The sequence below is a fragment of the Strix uralensis genome, chromosome 1 (genome assembly GCF_047716275.1).
Source record: "Strix uralensis isolate ZFMK-TIS-50842 chromosome 1, bStrUra1, whole genome shotgun sequence".
In the NCBI taxonomy this organism is placed as follows: Eukaryota; Metazoa; Chordata; class Aves; order Strigiformes; family Strigidae; genus Strix; species Strix uralensis.
In genome coordinates this window covers 35,508,405-35,528,335 of record NC_133972.1, presented here as the reverse complement: position 1 = coordinate 35,528,335, position 19,931 = coordinate 35,508,405, and the positions used below count along the sequence as shown (strand labels likewise).

The window sequence follows — 19,931 nt, the reverse complement described above, 5'->3', positions numbered from 1 at the left end:
GTCCCTGCGGAGGCTGTTCTCATTCAGCTTAGGGAAGGGCTGACAAGAGTTACTTCGAGAGAGATACGCTGCTTCTGCTGTTCCCTTGGATCTTCATATCCCACTCAGCTATTTTTAGTATTAATGTGACTAAGGATCCTGCTTTCAAGAGCGTGGAAGAAGGAACTGGAGAGAACATGATGAACATACATATAACCTGCCTTAGTGTTTCTTTTTTTCCCCCAGTGGTGCTGCTCACTCACTTCCAAAACAGCCACTGTGGGCTGTCTGTGAGTCTGGAGGTGCTTCTGTGGTCACAGAAGTGCTGCCAAAGGGGGGAAAGCTGGGAAACTCCTCCACAAAGAGCATGTAAAAGGACAAAGCCAAGACTGAAGGGCAACCACTGACTTCTGCAGACAACCCTGATTAGTCCTCGAAGTACGGCAGCAGGTGAAGCAAGGAGCCAAGAGACCCAGCGGCCGCCGTGACGAGCGGGAAGCAGCAGGATGCTGGGGGGCCCGGGGCTCGCCGCTGTTTGCCCAAGCGTCTCTCACATTGTGCGAGTCCAAGGCTGCCCCGACTCCTGGCTCTGTCCCCCCGGAGCAGAAGCCCTGGTGCTGCTGCTCCCACAACCCTCCTTTCTGGGCGGCTGCCCCCTTCCCAGGGGGGGAGGCGGGTGCTAGGCCTGCGCAGGAGGTGGGTATCGCACACAAACACAGCCCGCAGTGCTGGTGCCTCACGCGACATTTCCTGGAGCTCCCATCTGTCTGACAAGCAGCAGGACTCTGTAACAGAGCTCTAGTTACCACCGGTGGCGTTGTGGAGCTGCCACGGCTCCCCAGTACCATAAACACTGCCAGCCCCGCAGCTGCCCTCACCTTGGCTTTGTCAGCAGCCTTTACACTCCTCAGCTTGAACCTGTCCAGTGGATTTAGCTGAAGCAGAAGACTAATCTACATCTGGAAGCAAAACAGCAGGAAACAAACAAAACCTTTTTCTTCCTTTAATGATGTTTCTATAGAACACCTAGCATTTGGGTTTGGCTTTTTCCCCTCTTTAAACAAATCCCCTCTCCGACATACATGATGCAGCACGCACACCCTGAAAGCTGTTACGCAATACAGCGCACATGAGGGCTACGCCAACACTCTGCAAGGAAGAGCAGAGCAGAGGGAGAGCGGCACTGCGGGGCTGCCCACAGCCACCTGCCATCTGTGTGCACCCCGCCTTCCAGGGCCAAGGACTGGACTGGAATCCCCAAAAGAACAACAATGGAAGTTACATGCATGAGGTTAGAAGTTGTTCTGTTGTTTTGACATAACATTTAATAGAAGTTTTGGATAAATTAGTTACAGAGGCAACTTTTGAGTAGTGATTGGCAAAAGACAACTTTCCCATTTACAAACACACGTCACTCCCAGAAGCAGAGTAACACGCTTCCATCCTCCAAAAGGACGTTCCCACACACACCAGGGCAAGGCTCAGGCAACACCATCAGCTTCACTTGACAGATGAGACACAGAAACGCCAACGGCTCGGCATGCAAGGCTACCCTGCGCTCTCAGGGCACGGAAAGGGACCACGGCGCTTCTTTGCAAAGTCCACTTCCTCAGGGAAAGCTTAACTGACAGGAGGTTTTAAAGAGCTCTCTGACAATCATCTGCTCCAGACCATGTGGGAATAGAGCAGAAAACTGACGCCAGGACTCCTATCCACTAGTTAAGCTGCAGGGCCTGGTTACTGATCACTCCCTGCACAGACACACACACAGGTGCCTGCTTGTTTGTCTATCAGCCATCTCACAGCCTTATCTGAAAACACCCATATTCTGCTTAACTGGAACATCATCTGCCCAAGCCCATATTTACAGTGATCTTTGCTGCATTTCTGTTCCATCCACATGATTACAAAAAATTATAATGGAAAAAAAGGCAAAATAGTTCAAAGCATGAAGTGCTTTACTAACACTTTGCTGTTAGTCAAAGAAACAAGCAAAACATCTGCACCTGAAACGTCATACGGGTAAAATGATCATTTTTGTGGAGTGCAGCAGGGACATTTCATGTGCACATATCAAGAGGCATCACTGTACCTCAAAGAGAAAATTCAGAATGCAATTTAAACAGCTGGAACTTGCTAAGGTGAATAAAAACTCAGTAGAAAACAGAAATGCTGTACAGAGGCATAAACCCTTAAGGTGGTCTTAGTGCTTGAAGAAGAGGTTTTTTTTATTTCCTGCAGCGTGCAGTTCACATCCGTAAAGCCAAACTACACTTAATAAATGAAAACCTAATCAAGTACCTCTTTGAGAGCCCTCCATTCCACTTGCTCCGGAGCACAGGCATCCTGCACATCAAGTCTCAAACGAGCAAAACATTTACTGCGTTGCAGAGCCCCGGCTTTCCACAGCCTGCTTGTTCACTTGCTTACAAAAAGCACTTTGTACTTTACAGTTTTCTCCCACGCATATTAATGCAAGCAATCAGGCTTCTACTGCCCTGCAGATCTGACAACTACCAGAATAGCTATGTTCAATTTCTGTTCCAGGCTTCTTTTTTAATTCCTCCCCTTCATCCCTTATTTATGTATTTTCCACTGCAGACATCCATAGCTACCTTAGGGAAGCTGCAGAGCAGCAGCACACCAACGGCAGCACTGAGTGCTCACCCCAGGCACACCGAGCCCACCCTGACCCCTAGAACCCCGTGCTGGGCTGCCCTAAGTGCTCAACTGAGCGGCTCCACTGCTAGCACAGACACACCAACGCTACGCTGCAGAGCTACAGAAGAAAGAAGAGGCTACAGCAGTAAGTGGGCACTCAGCAAAGCTCCTGTGCATTCCCACCCAAAGCATAAAATCCATACAGTGCAACATAAAGGACAAGTGGGAAGAATGTAGGATCTTTCATAGTTACAGCTTTTACAGAAGACTCTGTCATTTCCAAATTAATGCCTGATGAAGCAAACAGCCTTTGCACGACATCAAATCTTCCTCTGTCCGTGAGAGTAGCCACCAAAGGACTGCTCAGCGCCACACTGCCATCAGCCGAAGCAATGTTGGGCTGTATTCATGAGAGAGAGCAAAAGACAGAGACATTAAAAAGGTTTTCCAAGCAGTGCTGTTCCTGCCATCGCACAGCTCAGCTCCCTCTTACAAAACCACTGGCAAGCTTACAAGGCAATGGCAAAAGGGCAAGATTCCCTTTGCTCTTGGCCTTCACAAGTACAATGGACTCATCCAGAACCAAAGCTCTCTGGCACCCTTTAAGGAGAAACATCTCTCCTACCACGTCCTTTCCCCCAGTCCAACTTCTCTCGCTGCAGATCACACTTAACTCTCACTTTTACTCTGAGCAAACAGTAGCACCCCTCTTGCCTCCAACATATTTAAAGGTTGTTACTATTATTTTTGTCAGTGAGCTTAAAAAGCTTAAAAGAACCCCTGCCCCATTCCTTCAGCAGTCTCAATGAATGGCCTCAGAGTTTTGGAACTTCAGAATTTGCCAAGGCCCAAGCACTGCTGCTGCCAAAGTGAAATTTCTGTTTCCCAAGGGCAGGTGGTTACTGAGACTTTAAAACAGGCTAGTGAGACTATTAGTAAATTAAAATTTGAGTTTAAGTTAGAATCTTTTTTGCTCATATCCCATGAAATCTCCCAAATACAGAAATGTTTTAGACATTAGGGATCCGCCTGCAGTAAATTACCTGCATTGTTTGCCACTGTCAGGCTCTGACCTTGCCTAAGCAATGCCTACAAGCTGAAATTTGCACTGGAGCTTGACATCTTTATTATTGGGTGAGAAACACAGTAAGGCAGAGAACACAGTCATTAGTGCTGCTGGGGCCCACATGCTACACAGCCACATTTTGATTACTCACCAAACAACACAATGCTGCAACAACCTGAAGATCACAGCAGGCACGCAGCAGGACAAGAGTGTAATCAGGCAGCTCTGTGAAGGAAACATTAAAAGGAAAAAATTGTTTCCAGTGAGCATTGCACGAGGCTGGCTGCTGGAACGGGGACTTTTGTTAACAGTGAGCTCTGTTATGGGGTTCTCCTGCTGAGCAAAGACAGATGAGCTGCATTTTTGAAGCCCACCTGCAGGTACAGCACCTCGTGAAATAGACACTGGAGACCAAAGCAATTCAGTCCTGAGGACAGTTGTCAGAAGTGCTCTGCTGGACATTTGGAAAAGGCTGATCCAGCCCTTTCCTGCCTGCTTCCCAGAGTGCAGAATAAAATGGGATAGGCAGTAGGTACACACACAGTAGCCCCACACAGACTGTCCCCGACCTTGAAAAAAGGCAGCTCATAGGAAAGGGAATTTCCTCCCCATCATTCTCTTCTCCTCCCCAAGTATCTCTCCAGTGTTCACTCCGAGTCTGCAGGCTGGATGAATGGCTTAGGCCTTGAAAAAAACAAGAACGTCCGCTCTCAAAATCTATGAGAGATGCTGACTTCTGCAAAAACACAATTTGAGAGGAATGACATAGCTGAGACTGCCTTGGGGCAGCGAGATGAACTAAATGATCCCTGTGGTGCCCTTCAACTCTGTAACTCAAGGCTGTAGTTCCTCACAGAAGCAACAGGCACAAACCAGCTTTTGATTCTCGATCCAGCTACATTTACGCCTGGACATTAGCAGCAGGCATTATGTCCAAAGCCAGGTGATAATGCAACACTCAATTACCTGCACTCTGCTGCTAATAGCATCTGACAAGTGTTACCACATCAGCAGGTTTCTGTTTTCTATTTCTTTTCTGTCTCTGCAAATGAGTTAAGCTTTCCTACCTGGGTACTGTGCGTACATGGATGCACAGCAACATTCTGTTGCACAGTGCCACATCTAACTAATACCACACTGGACTTCCCTTCGTTATCTTAATGTCAGTAAATTCTTTATATACAAGAGAGAGGAGAAAAAGCCAGGAAGGAGTCTGTCTTGGACTTTGCAGGTAGCTTTTAATTAACACTGTGGTGCCAACTAGATTGTAAGCATGGCATTTTATTGACATTTATGTTTAATCGCCTTTTCCAGCAGCTTCAAAAAAACCCTCTAATTGCAGTGTCTCTATGTTAAATTCATTTTTGCTAAATATAGTTTGCACCTCAACAATAAATGCTGTTACACTGAAGGCAACACCTAATTTGTAATTCTCAGCATTCAGGGGGGAAGAACTCTGGTATCCACTAAGAACAGAAATTAGCTGCTAAACTGGAAATGCCCACACTCAGCAGAAAGCAGAGTTGAGCAATCTCGGGGGAATGTGTATTTTACAAGCCAAATCTGTCAGTGATTGAGGGCTGAATTTAATTCACAGCCAGGAATGCTAAGCATGGTATACGAAACCCATAAAAAGGAACAGAACAAATTATGTTCACTCAGCTCACCAACTGCTCAAAAAGAGCCATAAATGCCTTAACACAGAGGGAGCTTCTAAAAGGAAAATTTAAAAAAAGGGCTCTTCTCTTCATTCACAACATACCAGCGATAGCACTGATGAGGAGGTGAGCAGCTGAAAGGAGTTTTTCATCCTGAGGCTGGTATTTCTGCAACAACAGCTCACTCTGTAAACTGCACCCTAAGAGCTGCAAGAAGTCACGGAGGTCTCGTTGTTGTGCAGGTTTTAACTCCTTCAGATCTGGCTTGTCTCCTGTGCAGATATCATCTAACTGGAAGCAAAAAAATAAATAAAACTTCTCAAAAATAGAAATGCTCAAGCAAAAGAGAATGCTAGCTCTATCCTGAAATTACTTTTAGGAAGCAAGCAAAAGTTTCTTCATCTTACCACGTCCTCCAGGGCAGTTACCATTTCTTCATGGAGCAAGAGTTCACAAAGGGTTTTATATAAAGCTCTTTGCTTGTATTCCGGCAGCTTCACAAACGGCTGGAACTGAGTCTTCAACCGTGACAGATCTTTCCCAAGAAAGCAGTAAAAAGTAAAACTAAGTATTTCTACACAAACACCAGTAAAAACAGTTAACATCTTTGCTATGTGTTTTATAAGCTCATTTATCTTGACATCCCAATTTCCATCAGCACGAGTTATAATGCAAGGCTGGAGCACATCTGATTATATTTCCCTAATGAGCCAATGAAGCATCAATAAAACCTATAAGAAAGAAGAACAGCTACCAAGGATCAACATTTGGTGTTCAATATTTTTAATACTTTAGAAGTCAGTATTTTAATACTAACTGAACTAACCATATATTAAGTTTCTCACTTGAAAATTCATCTCCAGAGAATGTTGATTTATAAGGCAGAATGAGAGTTCTGCTCATAACCTTACTTCTTAATCTGTGGGTTAATAGGAATTACAGTCAATGGTATAAGTCCACACACAGAATTAAAAGTTCCTACTGTGATGCTAAATTGTTATTGTACTCATATTTCATCAAGTGCATCAAAGTATTACACCGCTTCACTGTTGACCTAAAAAGACTTATTACGAATATCAGGACAAAAATCTCTTCTTGGTTGAAATATTGAATCCATTACAATAGATACAACAGAAGTACAAGAGAGTTCACTGCAATTCTTTCTCCACAATTCAACTACGACACAAAACCAAAGTCTTTTATGACATCAAATTACCACTTTGCTAAAAGAAAATAAGTTTTCAAGTCAATAATGACAACTGGAAGGTTGGAACGTGGTTTTCCACACTCCAAAAATACGGGCATGCAAGCATTATTAGCCTTCTTTAAAAGAAACTTCCCTTCATGCCACTCCGGTCAAGAAACAAGCTCTCTTTAAACATGCCTTTTGTATCTAAAAATTGATTCACTGGGGGGAAGGAAAAAAAAAAAAAAGCTCAGCCACAGGCAGATATGTTTTGTACCTGATGCAATCATATGCCTGTCTATACAAATAACAGAAGAGGAAACCTACTTTAAATTGCTTTAGTAGAAACAATTTTCTTAGTTTTTTCCAAAACAATTCAGCCTAATTAATTAAAAGAAGCCTCCAAGCCTTTTAAGCAGGAAAGGCACAAAGGTATGTCAAGCTAAAACAAAAAACAAAACAGTGGCATACCATTCTTTCACAAATAAAGTGGTTTTTATATACACGTGGAGACATGGTTATTCTTTTCAAACAAGTCTACACCAGAGAATGACAGACTTTATTTCAGGACAACAAATACATATTTTGGTCACTGTTAGTCTAATGAACAGCCATGAACACAAAGGGAGAAATTTAGAGATAACAAAAGTGATGTTCATTGTTAGAACAAGCTGTAAAAACTCTACCGAGAACTGAGGAAAAGTAAAGCATGTTCTGAGACCTTGATTTGTTTTCCCCTTTTTTATTCTGCTGGTGACAATCCTGCCCCTTCCTTCCACATCCCTACAGTAAGTTGTGCCTGGTTCATTATACCAATGTGCAAACTTCCATTTAAATCACATTTTATTTTCTTCAGCCTTAGTGGATACCAAAGATTTCTGTAACGCTTCTCAGAAAATAATGAGGCTAACTGAAGGCGGGTGAGATGTCTCTAATTTTTGAGACTTAAAATAAACTTTAACAGAGAAGCTTTACTGACAGTATTTTCCAAATCATGAAAAAATATTTTCAGTGACCCTTTCTGAATGAAAGTATAAATCATCACTAATCTTATGGAGTTTATCTGGAATGTAACAGAACTGGCATAAAAACCTGATTTCCTAAGATCATATTTATGACAACGGGATTCAGGATGTTCCTAGGGAACAGTCCCCTGCGTATACCTATTGCTGAAGTAAATTTTTCTATTCTTTCAGTGCATTCCCCTAAGAGTTCCTGATAAGGGCTATTAAAATGAACTAACATAATTTCTAATATACTATTCTACCAGATTATTTCCTCCTATCATGTTGCTTAACTCACTGTAGTGTAATTGTATAAAGCATTTCTGGTAATACCTTGTTTCAATACACTTAAAGAAGCATCACTGGGAATGAGGTTTTTAGCCCCAGAGTATGTCTCATTATCAACAGCATCTGGCTGATAGAGAAACAAAGTATCTCTGAATAGTGCTGAGTAGGGATAAGTTGGGCCTTCTGTGCTTTCTTTTTCAAAACCTCCTTGCTGTTCATCCAGCAGACAGAATTCTGTAATGAGAAATTCAATTTAAAAAAAAAATATTAATAAAATAGACAAGCAATTACCGAATGAGATGCTAGCTTATAGTGTCTAGTGTTCTCGCATGTGATTTTTCCATGTCTCGCCTCTTCTAGATGGGAAGAACGCCAGTGGTTGCTATGCATGTGAATTATTGAGCATTACTGCAGCCCTGACAGTTGGTACAGCGCTCACAAAGGTTCTGTGGTGCAGCTACCAAGTGTGGCACCAGCTCATGTGAATTAATGTAGATAGCAAATAACATGAAAACTTCTCACTGTAAACCTGAGTGCTGCATACAAGAGATGCAGGTATGAATTCTTCACATTTTCTACCAATTAAGAGATGTGCTGTAATGCAGGCTACAGAACCCACTCATGATGGAGACACATGAAAGCACTTTCTGAGATTCGTAATAACTCAGAGCCCCTCACAGAGCTGCTTCTGGTCATGGCAGTCATAGACTCCTCCTTCTCAGCCAAGACACGGCCATCCTCAAGTTCTCCAGATGAAGAGAAAATAGGAGGCTTTTCGAAGTCTCTGAAGGACTTCACCCAGCCGGTTCACTAACAGGATCACTCTGCAATAGAGGCTGTCTCTCTGCAATAACTCTGTGCAGACAGTAACACACCCTGGCTGAATTACCCTTTCTGCTTCATCTTCATGAGAAGCACTGGCCTACCTCACCCAAATGGGACTGCAGACTTCCTGCCACCCCAATCCCCCCAACTTGATGAAGCTAAGGGACTCCTGGAAGGTACGCAGGGAGCTTTTGTCAGAGTTATGCTGAGAAATCTGGAGTATCAAGTTCTGTCCTCATGTGCCCAATATTATGCCCCAAAGGTGCAGAATATAATCAAAGCCCTATGTATTATTTTAATCATCTTTTATTGGCTCAAATGCAAGATTTGAAACTGTACCCCTGGCACTCTGCAGCAGGTCTGAGGAGAACACAGGCAGGCTAGCAAGAGGAACTCAATTTTAAAGTAATACCTGATAGCACGGGGGGGGGGGGGGGGGGGGGGCAGGGGGAAGGTAACTAATCAAGCACAGTGCTCAGATGTACCAGGCACAAAACCTAAATATAACCTTCCTGCAGTTGTAAGAGTCTGTCTCACCAAATTAAGGGCATTCAAAGCAGATGAGAAAGCACGGAGAGCACTTCATCAGCAAAAAGCTTTTTCAAAGGGAGAGCAGACAAAGAAATCTCTGCCACAGAGAACGAAAGATGACAGAGACCTTTATGCCTGCATAACCCTTCACAGAGAAGAGTGAGCTACAGAGGAGCAGAAAGCTATTAACACAAATTAAAGAACTTCCCAAAGCAACAAGACTCTGGACAGCAGCTAAGGCATCATAAGGTCAGCATGCTCACATTGCTTTCATTGATAATAACAAGGCTTCCACACGAACCCTGAAGGAGGAAGACAGTGCAAATAAACTACCTGCCTTTCTAAGGCAGAATGCTGCTAATAAGGGAAATCAATACACAACATCATGTGAAAAGTTAAGAGACACAGACCGTACTGTTAAATCTTGTAACAGGATTCAATTCAGAGAAAAATACAGGACTCTGAAATTTTTGTATTAATAGGACTGTTAATTAATTTTTTATCTCATTGATTTTGATATACTTTTTTAAAAAAAGCGAAAATAAGTGAATGAAAGAATATACATAACACTGTGATACCTTCTCTATTGAATTCTATTACATCCATCAATGACAAACCTCCACTAGTGCAGTTAGATCTTGTCAGTTATTCAGAAACATTAACAAAGATGGAAGAAAACCAGAGATGATAAATGAAATCAATCAAAGGCAAAGAGACTCCTTTGTGGGGAGAAGCTGAAAAGCTTAGGACTGTTTAATTTACAGACATTTAAGAGAAAGCATATATATAGCACATATATGTAGGAATGAACAGAACAGAGCAAATCAGCCGGATGCTACTACACCTCCTGTTTTATAAAGCAAGAACAAGGGGACTTGCAGTGAAACTTTAGGGACACAAAACTGCAAAGCCTTTAACAGGGTAGTGGAAAATTAGCCTGTAGAAATAAAACAGAATGATTACAGGAAAACATTAGGGTAAAGGAATTAGAAAAGGATTAGACCTTTTTTTCTTTTTTTTTTTTTTTTTTTAATTTATGGAAGTGTTCAAGAATGTCCAGTCATATTAGCCAGAACATTTTTAAGAACGTTTACATACCATTTTTCCTTACAGAATAACTCAAGCACTGTCAGTGGCAAAGGAAAAGAAACAAAAAACCAAAATCTTACATGCACCGTCTTCCATAATTATCTGTGAAGAGAACCCCATTATGCTACACCTGCTACTGGTCTCTTTCAGTCTCATGTGAAAAGACTACATTAGTCTCTAGATTTAACTTCAAAAGCTACTTTTATTTCCATAAACAGACACTGATCACTGCTCAGACATTAAGTCGAAGGGTAGGCTCTACCAGACTTATTCTTGCTGGCAAATCCCTAATATTGTTGTTAGCTCCTCTACTTTACCTTCTCAATGACACTCAGGCAGGGAAAGATAGCACAAACTGAAAAAAAGCAGTAAGACATAGGTTGTTTGAGATAAAACATGAAACAAGCTGTGCTTTGTAATAACATTAAATATGAAAAAAAAAAAGTGGAAAAAGAACAGAGAAATACAGATCATTAACAAGACCCATGTATTATCAGCTAGCAGGACATAAGAACTTCCATCTAGAAATCACATAAGTAGACTATCAGCTGTACACCTATGTAGTCAGATAGCCTTAACTACACCTGATTACTCTGAATTACAGTTCTATTATGCCCATGAAGTCAATGCCCTCTGGTGTATCTCTGCGTTCAGTCTATGTCAGAGCAATACCACACTTCAGAAATGTTTTTACAGGTTACATGATATTCACTTATATTCCTGAACCTACAGACTTCCTTAAGATCAGAAGTCAGTTGAAGGAGAATGATGGACAGTATCTTCCACATTTCTTATCCAAATAAAGTGCATCCTGGATTCAAATCTCAACTGCACTTCAATTATTTCTTCAATGTATCTCCTGTTTCTCTCCACATAAGTCCTTTCCAACTTCCAGCTCTACACAATCCATCTGATTTCTTTCCTTCTTGCATAACATCCTCTGAAACCTCCTTTAGGTCAGGGAGTTTAACTGAGGATAGACAAGAAAGAAAAACCCAGGTGATTCTGTAGAGCAGAGTTACTACTCCCCCCAAAGCCCATTTCAACATTTATTTTAACTTGACACCTGAAAGTATTCAACCTGAAATAAGTAAAGCATGACCAGAAAACACGACAAGGACATTTCTGCAACATTCTGAGAACAATCTCTATGTGAAAGTGCAAAACAGACAAAAAAGTTTAAATTCCAGTCCTATAGTTCATGAATAATTCTCTTCTTAGCACGACTGTTGTCTAAACACTGCTGGTTGACCGCCTATTTATATTCAGTTCATTCTCCCTGTCAATAGGTGAAGGCAACAGCACAGGCCAAGGGCCAGCTAGCTAGAAGCAAAATTGAAAAAGACCTGGACAACAAATTTGAGAGGATCAGCAGTGTGCCTTTGCAGCTAGTGAAGTTTGCTGCATCCTGGGCTGTACTGACAAGAGTGTAGCTAACGGATCGATGAAAGTGATTTTTCAATTTGAGAGACCGCATTCAGAGTGTTGTGTCCAGTTTTGGACTCCCTAGTATAAGACAGACATTCACACTCTGGAGCAATCTAGCAAACAGCCACCAAGATTGCTGGGGTGGATGAGAAGAGGCTGAGAGACTGGGTTTGTCCAGCCTGGAGAAAATATTGCTAAGGGACAACCTTATTGCTGTCCACAACTACCCAATGGAAGCATGAAGAGATGAGAGAGCCAGACTCTTCTGTATGATGATAGGACAGAAGACAGGAAACACAAAGAAAGGGGAATTCTCATTAGATATTAAGGAAGAAAAAAGTCCACCATGATGGTGGTCAAACATGAGAACAGGCTGCCTAGAGGGGTGATGGAATCTCTATCTCTGGAGATAATAAAAACTTGAATTGACAAGGATACAAGCAATCCAATCTAACTCTGAACTTACACCAAACTTCAAAAGTTGGTCCTGCCCTGAGCTAGGGCTTGAGCTAGATGACCTCCTGCGGTCCCCTGAAACCTAAGTTATTCTGAGTTTATGATTTAGTTGAACAATTGAAAAAGCATTACTAAATCAGAAGAGCAGCATTTCACAGCACAAATAACTATCAAGGTAATGGAGACCACACAACATCATCACCTTCATACACAGGGAAATACAAAAATCATTGCCTGGCAAACAGCTCTGTCTGCAGTTGTACTGCATGTCACAGAAAATGAACCTTGTACTTACCAAACTGGCCACTGCGTTTTATGAACAGTTCAATTACACCGTAGGCAATAGTGGTTGCAGGAGGAATTTCAAGGATCACACTAGAATCCTTCATCATACTTCCATTTTCACTCACTGAAACCTAGGGGACAGATTTATTCACTGTTTATCTGATTCAGCTATTGTGTAGCTTAAACACAGAATTAATTAAGGGGAAAAAATACAAAGAATGTGCTTTATCCTCCATGATGTCTAACTAAAGCACATGTTACATTTGACATCTATGAAAAGAACTAGATGAGCAGCAAGCTAGAAGCACAATGCCAAGAGCAGCTCTCAAACTCTTAGCTACCCTGTCCTAGCACAAAGTTTAGCTTCAGGTGCAGCTTTTGCCACACACGAAACACTGTGGCACTAGGAAAAGGGCACCCACTTCTGCATCCTGCCCGCTTCTATCCTGACACCCCTTTTGCCCAGCTGGAGACTGTACCAGGAAGGTGGCACTTGTACAGAGGGCTGTTGAACTGCAACTCCCGTATTTCTGCTGCTGGAGACACCCTGTACACAGAAGTGATTTATCTGCAGCTTTAAAAAAAACCAACTTACAATGAATGAGCATATGTTTTGACTTTGGTAATGCCTTCTCAATTCATAGGCAATTTTTCAGATATCCTCATAATGCAGTTAATCTCTACTCCCATGATCGAAAACAAACAGCTTCTCAATAAAAATCAGTAGACACTGCAAACATTTTTGATGAATGATTACTTGGCTTTTCAAATAAATTTGTTTCAGCAATGCTTTTTGCTCTTCAACTTTCACTGAATTGTTATGTTTGTTTTATGTTCTGCTGTAGGCAGGAATCTACATAGAAACTGAATCACAATTTGACAGTATCGATGGAATTCACATTCAAGGCTCGCTCTAAAAGATGGCATCTTTTGCCAGTGAGGCAACGGAATAAAAACATTTTACCTTTCTGAAGCTGCACAACTAAGCAGTGCAGTGAGTTCAACACATTAAGGAAGAGAGTTCAACATGTTAAGGAAGCACGAAAAATACTCTGAAATCTGTTTGGAGAAACCTTAATTTCTTCTCAGATAATCTGCAAATTTTCTGTTCCTCGCAGACTTTGAATAAATTTTACCTTTACTATTTTTGTACTGCATCCCATCACACCGCTGACTTTTTCTTCTGTCTGGATATGTTCAGATATTGTACACTTCTGAGTTGTTATTATCTTTTCTCGCAAGATGCACAGCACTTCACGTTTTCTTTCTATTACTTGTTGTAGTAAACTACTGTTTAGATTTATCGTTCTGAAAAAGAAAAGATGCCATTAACAACGTAAATAATAGAATTGAGAAAAACCATTTTTTTAATTGCTTGAAGAAGCTTTTATTGTAAAAATAACAATGATTTCTGTATGAGCAGTCTCCTCAAAATTGTTCTCTTCTGTTATCTGGTAGCAGTAAATATCTGTATTCCACAATAAGTCCCAACACATGTATTGAATTCTTGATTCCTTTGTCTGAGCAACTGTGGCAGTTTTCTGGCTACTTTCTAAGCAAAAAAAAGCAAGGGAGAACTAAAGACAACTTTAAACTTCCAGAGTAATATGAAAACAACCAGCCAGGCTTGTGGACACTGGACTGAATCCTCTACTACTCTGAACTCACACCGACATTAACATGGCCATGGCAGGGGATGCCAGCTAACCGGTCTCTTCAGAGTCTCACGTTAGCACAAACGGTGTCAGTAAGTCAACGGACCACATCCTGAAGCCGTTGCTCAAAAGAATTATTTTAACCAAAAAAGTCACCAGGGAATACAAACAAAAGACCTGTGCTCATGGTCGATACGATGAACTCCCTGCAGCCTGGCACACTAGTGCATACGTTACGTAGGCACACACACAATAAAAATACCTATAATAGCACAATACATAATATAACAGTATTATCCACACATCACAAAATTCTGCTTAGAAAGAGTGAAGTTGCAGTCAGGCTACTGGAGGTTAGGAAATATAAGTAGCAAGCAATCTCCCAGTCTGGTTAGTTTCTCTCTTGGTAATCAAGTCCCACTTCTCCTTATAAGAGTTCTTGGTTTTCTCTCTTTCACCTGATCAGATCAAGTCCCATTTCTTCCCCCTCCTTCTCAATCATCTCAGCCTCGTCCCACAGCCAGCCAGCTCAGCAGCCCCCCTTCACATGATCTCTCTGCTATCTTCCACCCTCAGATGACATCAGCTGTTCACATCTCTTCTCCTCACAGTTCATTGTTACCACTTTCCAGCCACCTAGCCAAACTCAGTCTCATTTATCTCCTTGTCACCATTCAGTCCTGTCAGCCCTGTCTCTGTACGTCCTTCCACCTGCCACAGGTGTGCCATCAGGTGCTTCTCAACAGGGGAGGTGACATGGGCTCCTTCATGCCCAAGTGCTGATGTTCAGACTCACCCTGGACTAGGACAGCTTGAGGCGACCACTGCAGGGAATGCTGGTTTGGCCTCTGAAGGTCCATGTCCAGGCAAAGGAGTGCCCTGACACGCTGCTGCCAAATTCAGAGCCACCAGAATTTCAGGTGGGACGAACAGCACACTAAGAGAGTGACGTCTCGATGCCAACTCTCACACCTTGCTATGGAACTCAAGCCCTGAACTGGCTGAGCGGGATCAGCACTGACCAAGTACTTTCAAGGGCTGGACAAAAAAAACCACAGAAAAGATTTCACGGATTTTGGGACAGGAGGAGATTAAAAAAAAAAAACAACTGCTATAAACTCCCGTGTTATTCATGGGTATAGCCTCACAATTTACAATTCACGACCAGGACTGTCACAGTCAAAAGAAAAATTAACTGTGGAAGGGACCTCAAATCTCTAGCCCATGCCTCCATCTTAATCCCTACTCCACAACATAATTCAGCATGCATTTAAATGCTGCTGGAGGTATTTCTAAAGTTAGGTTCTTCTTAGAATAAGCAGAAGAAACAAACTGAACTCCCAGAAACAGTATGAGAGGACTATTTTCTAAGAAAAGATGACAAAATTCACTACCTTGTCTTCTGGGATGTTAACAGACTGTCTGGTAACAGTTAAAGCAACTTCTTAACTGTATTTAATTTATTAAAATGTGTCAATTATATTATACTTTTGCAAAATATTCATTGGAGGTCCTCAGATGAGATGTCATATTTTCTATGAACAGATAACTCTAGCAAGACAGTTGGAAGATTAAAAGATTGCTATCCCTGGCTCAAGTTACTCAGCCTTTTCTCCTCCCTTTTACTGTAAATGGCTATTCATGGGGCTAAATGGCAATTCCCCAAAAATATGACAGAATGACATGTCTGACTCTGCTTTATTTAAATTGAAATATCTCCACTTTTAATTAAAAAGTTTTAGATTTATTAGATTCTGGAGTTTTGGATTTATGCAGTCTGTATAAGTCTGAAGTCAGCTTGGTTCTTTATTAAATTAAAAATATCCTGAGGCAATTTTTGATCTTTGGAGGGTTACATGCTTATACGAAAGTTCAATCAGTTGGAATGAACTGTCTGAAAGCCTTAAACTTGATTGTTTAAACAAGGGAAAGAAAATACCTCTGAAGCAACACAGCAGCCGCTAGAAAAGCATCCCCAAACATTCCTGAGATTATTAATATAACTTTTTTTCTTTTGGTGCAAAGCCATGCTTTATGCTTGGAATGCAATGAATCTTTGGATTAAGCAAAAATTGAAGAAATGTGAAGCAATCACAAACACCGCTGCTCTTAGAAGTGTCTGCCAGACCAGAGCTATTAGTTATCACAATAACAGACCATCAAGCCTATCATATACTTCACAATACTTATTTCTGATTCTGAAGAGGTGTGCTAAACATGTTGAAAATAGAAATTAATGCACTAAGAACTTGCAATTTTAACATTCAACCTAAGCAGCCATAGGGAAAGAAATACAATGAAGAAGCACAAAAGCAATTTGTCATTTGCTTTCATAGGATGTATTTTTTGCCTGCTTTAGAGGATGACAAACTCATCAGATATCCCCAAAAGTTAGAGCAAAAGAATCAAAACAATCAAAGGTAGAAAAATACAGATTAAACAGATTTGCTGTTTCTGAATAGCATAAGAAGCATATAGAATATGATTTAACTCTATACAAATGAATGACCAAAGTAATTCAAGAGGCTTTACCTTCCATCTACTTCTACGGTATTCTGCCCAAGATGGAACTGGCTCAGACCCCCTCACGCTCCTGGCTGAGGTTCAGAAGCAGAAATAACAGCAGAATGGCAAACAGTCAGAAGACAGAGGTAAACTTGCGAAGAGGTGCAGTGAAGAAATTTCTGAGGCCACGCTGGATGAGCTGCCCCAGCACTGGAGGCTACGCAGCAACACCAACACCATCAGGCACAGAGCTACCCTGCTTTGGTCCCTGATGTCCCACAGGCACTGTGTCTCAGAGGTAACTCAGGGTCCTCTGCACAGAGCTGCCCTGTGTGGCAGAGACATGGCCACTGCCTCAGCCCCAAGATTCAAGGGACTTCAGGGGATGTGTTCAACTGTAAAGTTGGCAGAAACACTCTCCTCTTCCCACTAAGTTAGTACTCGATTCAGAGCTTTAAAACACATACCCTTATCAACAGCTACAAATACCTTTTCTTTTAGGACAGCACAGTTCAGTGCTCTCCTCTAGACTTCCGGCACTGAACTTGCGATCACAAAACCCCTTAGACTCTAGGGTTATTACAAGTTATCACAAGTTATTACTGGGGTGCAGCCTGGGGAAGGCAAAACATTCTGCTCTTCTCAGCAACTCAAACAGGAGACAACATGAGGTAAGCAAATACCCAGCTTATCTAAATTATCATTGTAAGTAGTCATCAAGAGCAAAATGCAACAGGGTTAAAGTTTGACAATCAGAGCAGGGCTTAAAGTATTGCAGGGCAATGGCCGCCGAATCTATGAGTGTATTTTTGCAAGAGCTGAACTCCTTTGCTAGCGTAACACTCTGAATATCATGAATATATCTGAATAACAAGAGGTGGTTGAGTTAAATCCCTGAGAATACATGCATGCAAGCACACGAATTACATTGCATTTTTTTATTTTACAGGTCATGTTCCAGAGCTTTTATTTCTGTTCTACAACTGTGACTCTCACCATCTATTGCATAGGAGCCCTCAACAATCTCGTGTGACCTGTACTACATCACTGTACTCCTTCCCACCTTGAGAAGCTGAGATGAACTACTCAAAAGTAACACCATATAAAATATAATGAGATGATGGTTTGCTCAGTCCCATTATCAATATATGGAGTATGAGCCTGTATAAATAAAGATAATTTAAAAGATAAGGACTGTGGGTTTTTGTTTGATTGTTTGTTCTGCTTAAATAACCTTTCTGAGGTCAATGATTTACTATGCTGGAAGCTCTACAGCTCAAACATGAACAGAAAAGAATTTCTGTGAGTTTTGGTCTCACCCTCTCCACATTTAATTAGATTAAACACTTCCACTCTCCTATAATGCAAAGGCTTCCTTCACTTTTATTCAATGTTTATCTTCTTGTGTGAGGAAAGCAGTGGAGAACAGAGAGGCAAAAAGGCAATTTACCCCAGACTGGAAGCAGAAAAGAAGGGAGAAATGCAGAAACTAATGGAAGGCAAGAGAAAACAGAAAACACCTGGCTCTAACAGTTAAAGGAGAGAGCAGGAGCCTGCTCTAAACCCCACAGCTGAGACAGAGGGTCTTTCCTTCAGTCACAGAATCTCTGACCAGATAGATCATCCACAAAGGAGGGGGGCTAGGACCATTTTTCCATCAAATTCTGTCTAGTCTTCTCAGTAACCCACCCCACAAATCCTCAAATTGCCAATTTACTACCAATACTAAGAAGAATGGTTACTGCTGTACTCTCCATCCTCACACTGAAGACAGCACTGTTGCCTGCCTGCACAAATTTTCACTAGTCCAAACCACCCATGAGTGAAAAACCGTTTCAGTCCTGCACTGGGCAACATCACCTCAACACACCTCCTCTCCCAGCTGTGGAGACATGGGTGGCCCACTCTCACAGCCTCACCCAAATGCAACTTCTTCCATAACATCCATATGACTGACTTCGAAACCTCTCGCACTGCTCAGCCAGAATTCCTCAGCTTGTTCAATCTTCTCCATTTATAATGTGCAACAGTCCGATGTCTTCCACACAAATGCTGCTTGCTGCACAGTGAGAGCCTTCATCCAGCTTTGCTCCTTCTCTAATACAGACCTCTAGATGACTGTCATGGAGTAAAATCCACCAGACCTCTCTGCCACTTTCCACCAAGCACAGATACATAACATTTTTGTTAATCAGTGTCAAATATAACCTCTCTGACCTACTTCCTACAGTCATACCAGAACACAGTATCTGCTACAGTCTGCTTATTGATAGCATTTCACAGTTTTCCCTGCAGAATAACCTTCACAGAACATCTTCCCCAAGAATACCAGACACTTTCGAGACTGCAAGTGACAGATAGTTCCTCTATTTTCTGTTTGGCATCCTTATTTTTTAAATCACAGACACACACAATTGATTTTACTCAGTCCCGTCTCATAACATTCTGTGACTTCATATCACCCATGTAGCACCTTTGGTAGAAAACTGAATGGTTTTCTCATCATTAACATAAATGTTCAAGGAGTTTTAAAGAATAAATAACAAAATGGGCTGAATTTCCACTGTAGTCAAACTAGGAATAAGCACCTATTTTTGTCTCAGTGTGGAAAACAGTTGAATCAATCAAAGTGCATATTAAAGTGCAATATAGCGTAAAAATATCTTTCAATCATGCCAGAGTATACTACTAACAACACTTACCCTGTTTTTCTAATATGCTTATCATAGAGTTAGGAATCATTCATATGAAATGATGGAACTGTGACAGGCAAACTTTTCTGCAGCTGATGTGAACTGACTGCTGTCACTTCATCCTCTTTCTTTCTCTCTGCTGCCAGTGTCCCCTCAGAACTTCTATTTCAATCACCTAACACAACTTAGTGAAATGGTAAAAACAAACAAGCAAATTTGTTAATCCATGAGAACTACAGAGATTATAACATACTCATAATCCTCTCCACTGGAGAGGAGAATACAGAATGGTTGAGGTTGGAAGGTCATCTGGTCCAGCCTCCCTGCTCAAGCAGGGCCACCTAGAGCAGGCTTCCCAGGATCACGTCTCCAAGAGGGAGACTCCAAAACGTCCCTGGGCAACCTGTGCCAGTCCTCGGTCACCCTCACAGTGAAAAAGGGTTTCCTGATGTTCGGAGCCTTCTATGTTTCAGTTTGTGTCCATTGCCTGCTGTTCTGTCACTGGGCACCACTGAAAAGAGCCTGGCTCCATCCTCTTTGCACCCATCCTTCAGGTATTTATATATATGAATAATGTCTCCCCTGAGCCTTCTCTTCTCCAGGCTGAGCAGTCCCATCTCAG

The 19,931-nt window shown here is 41.8% G+C and overlaps 1 protein-coding gene across 3 annotated transcripts in view; it reads right to left on the bottom strand.

The window, feature by feature from the left end:
- Positions 1-968: 968 nt before the first annotated feature.
- GSDME (gasdermin E) overlaps positions 969-19,931 on the bottom strand; it is a 28,178-nt gene continuing 9,215 nt past the window's right edge. For all 3 annotated transcript variants that reach the window (XM_074862594.1, XM_074862573.1, XM_074862584.1), the window contains 7 exons: positions 13,593-13,764; positions 12,467-12,587; positions 7,888-8,076; positions 5,772-5,899; positions 5,469-5,655; positions 3,858-3,931; positions 969-3,040 (listed from right to left, as the gene is read on the bottom strand). In XM_074862594.1, the coding sequence (XP_074718695.1) occupies positions 2,798-3,040; positions 3,858-3,931; positions 5,469-5,655; positions 5,772-5,899; positions 7,888-8,076; positions 12,467-12,587; positions 13,593-13,764 (1,114 nt within the window). In that variant the 3' untranslated portion in view covers positions 969-2,797. The remainder of the gene's footprint in view (positions 3,041-3,857; positions 3,932-5,468; positions 5,656-5,771; positions 5,900-7,887; positions 8,077-12,466; positions 12,588-13,592; positions 13,765-19,931) is intronic.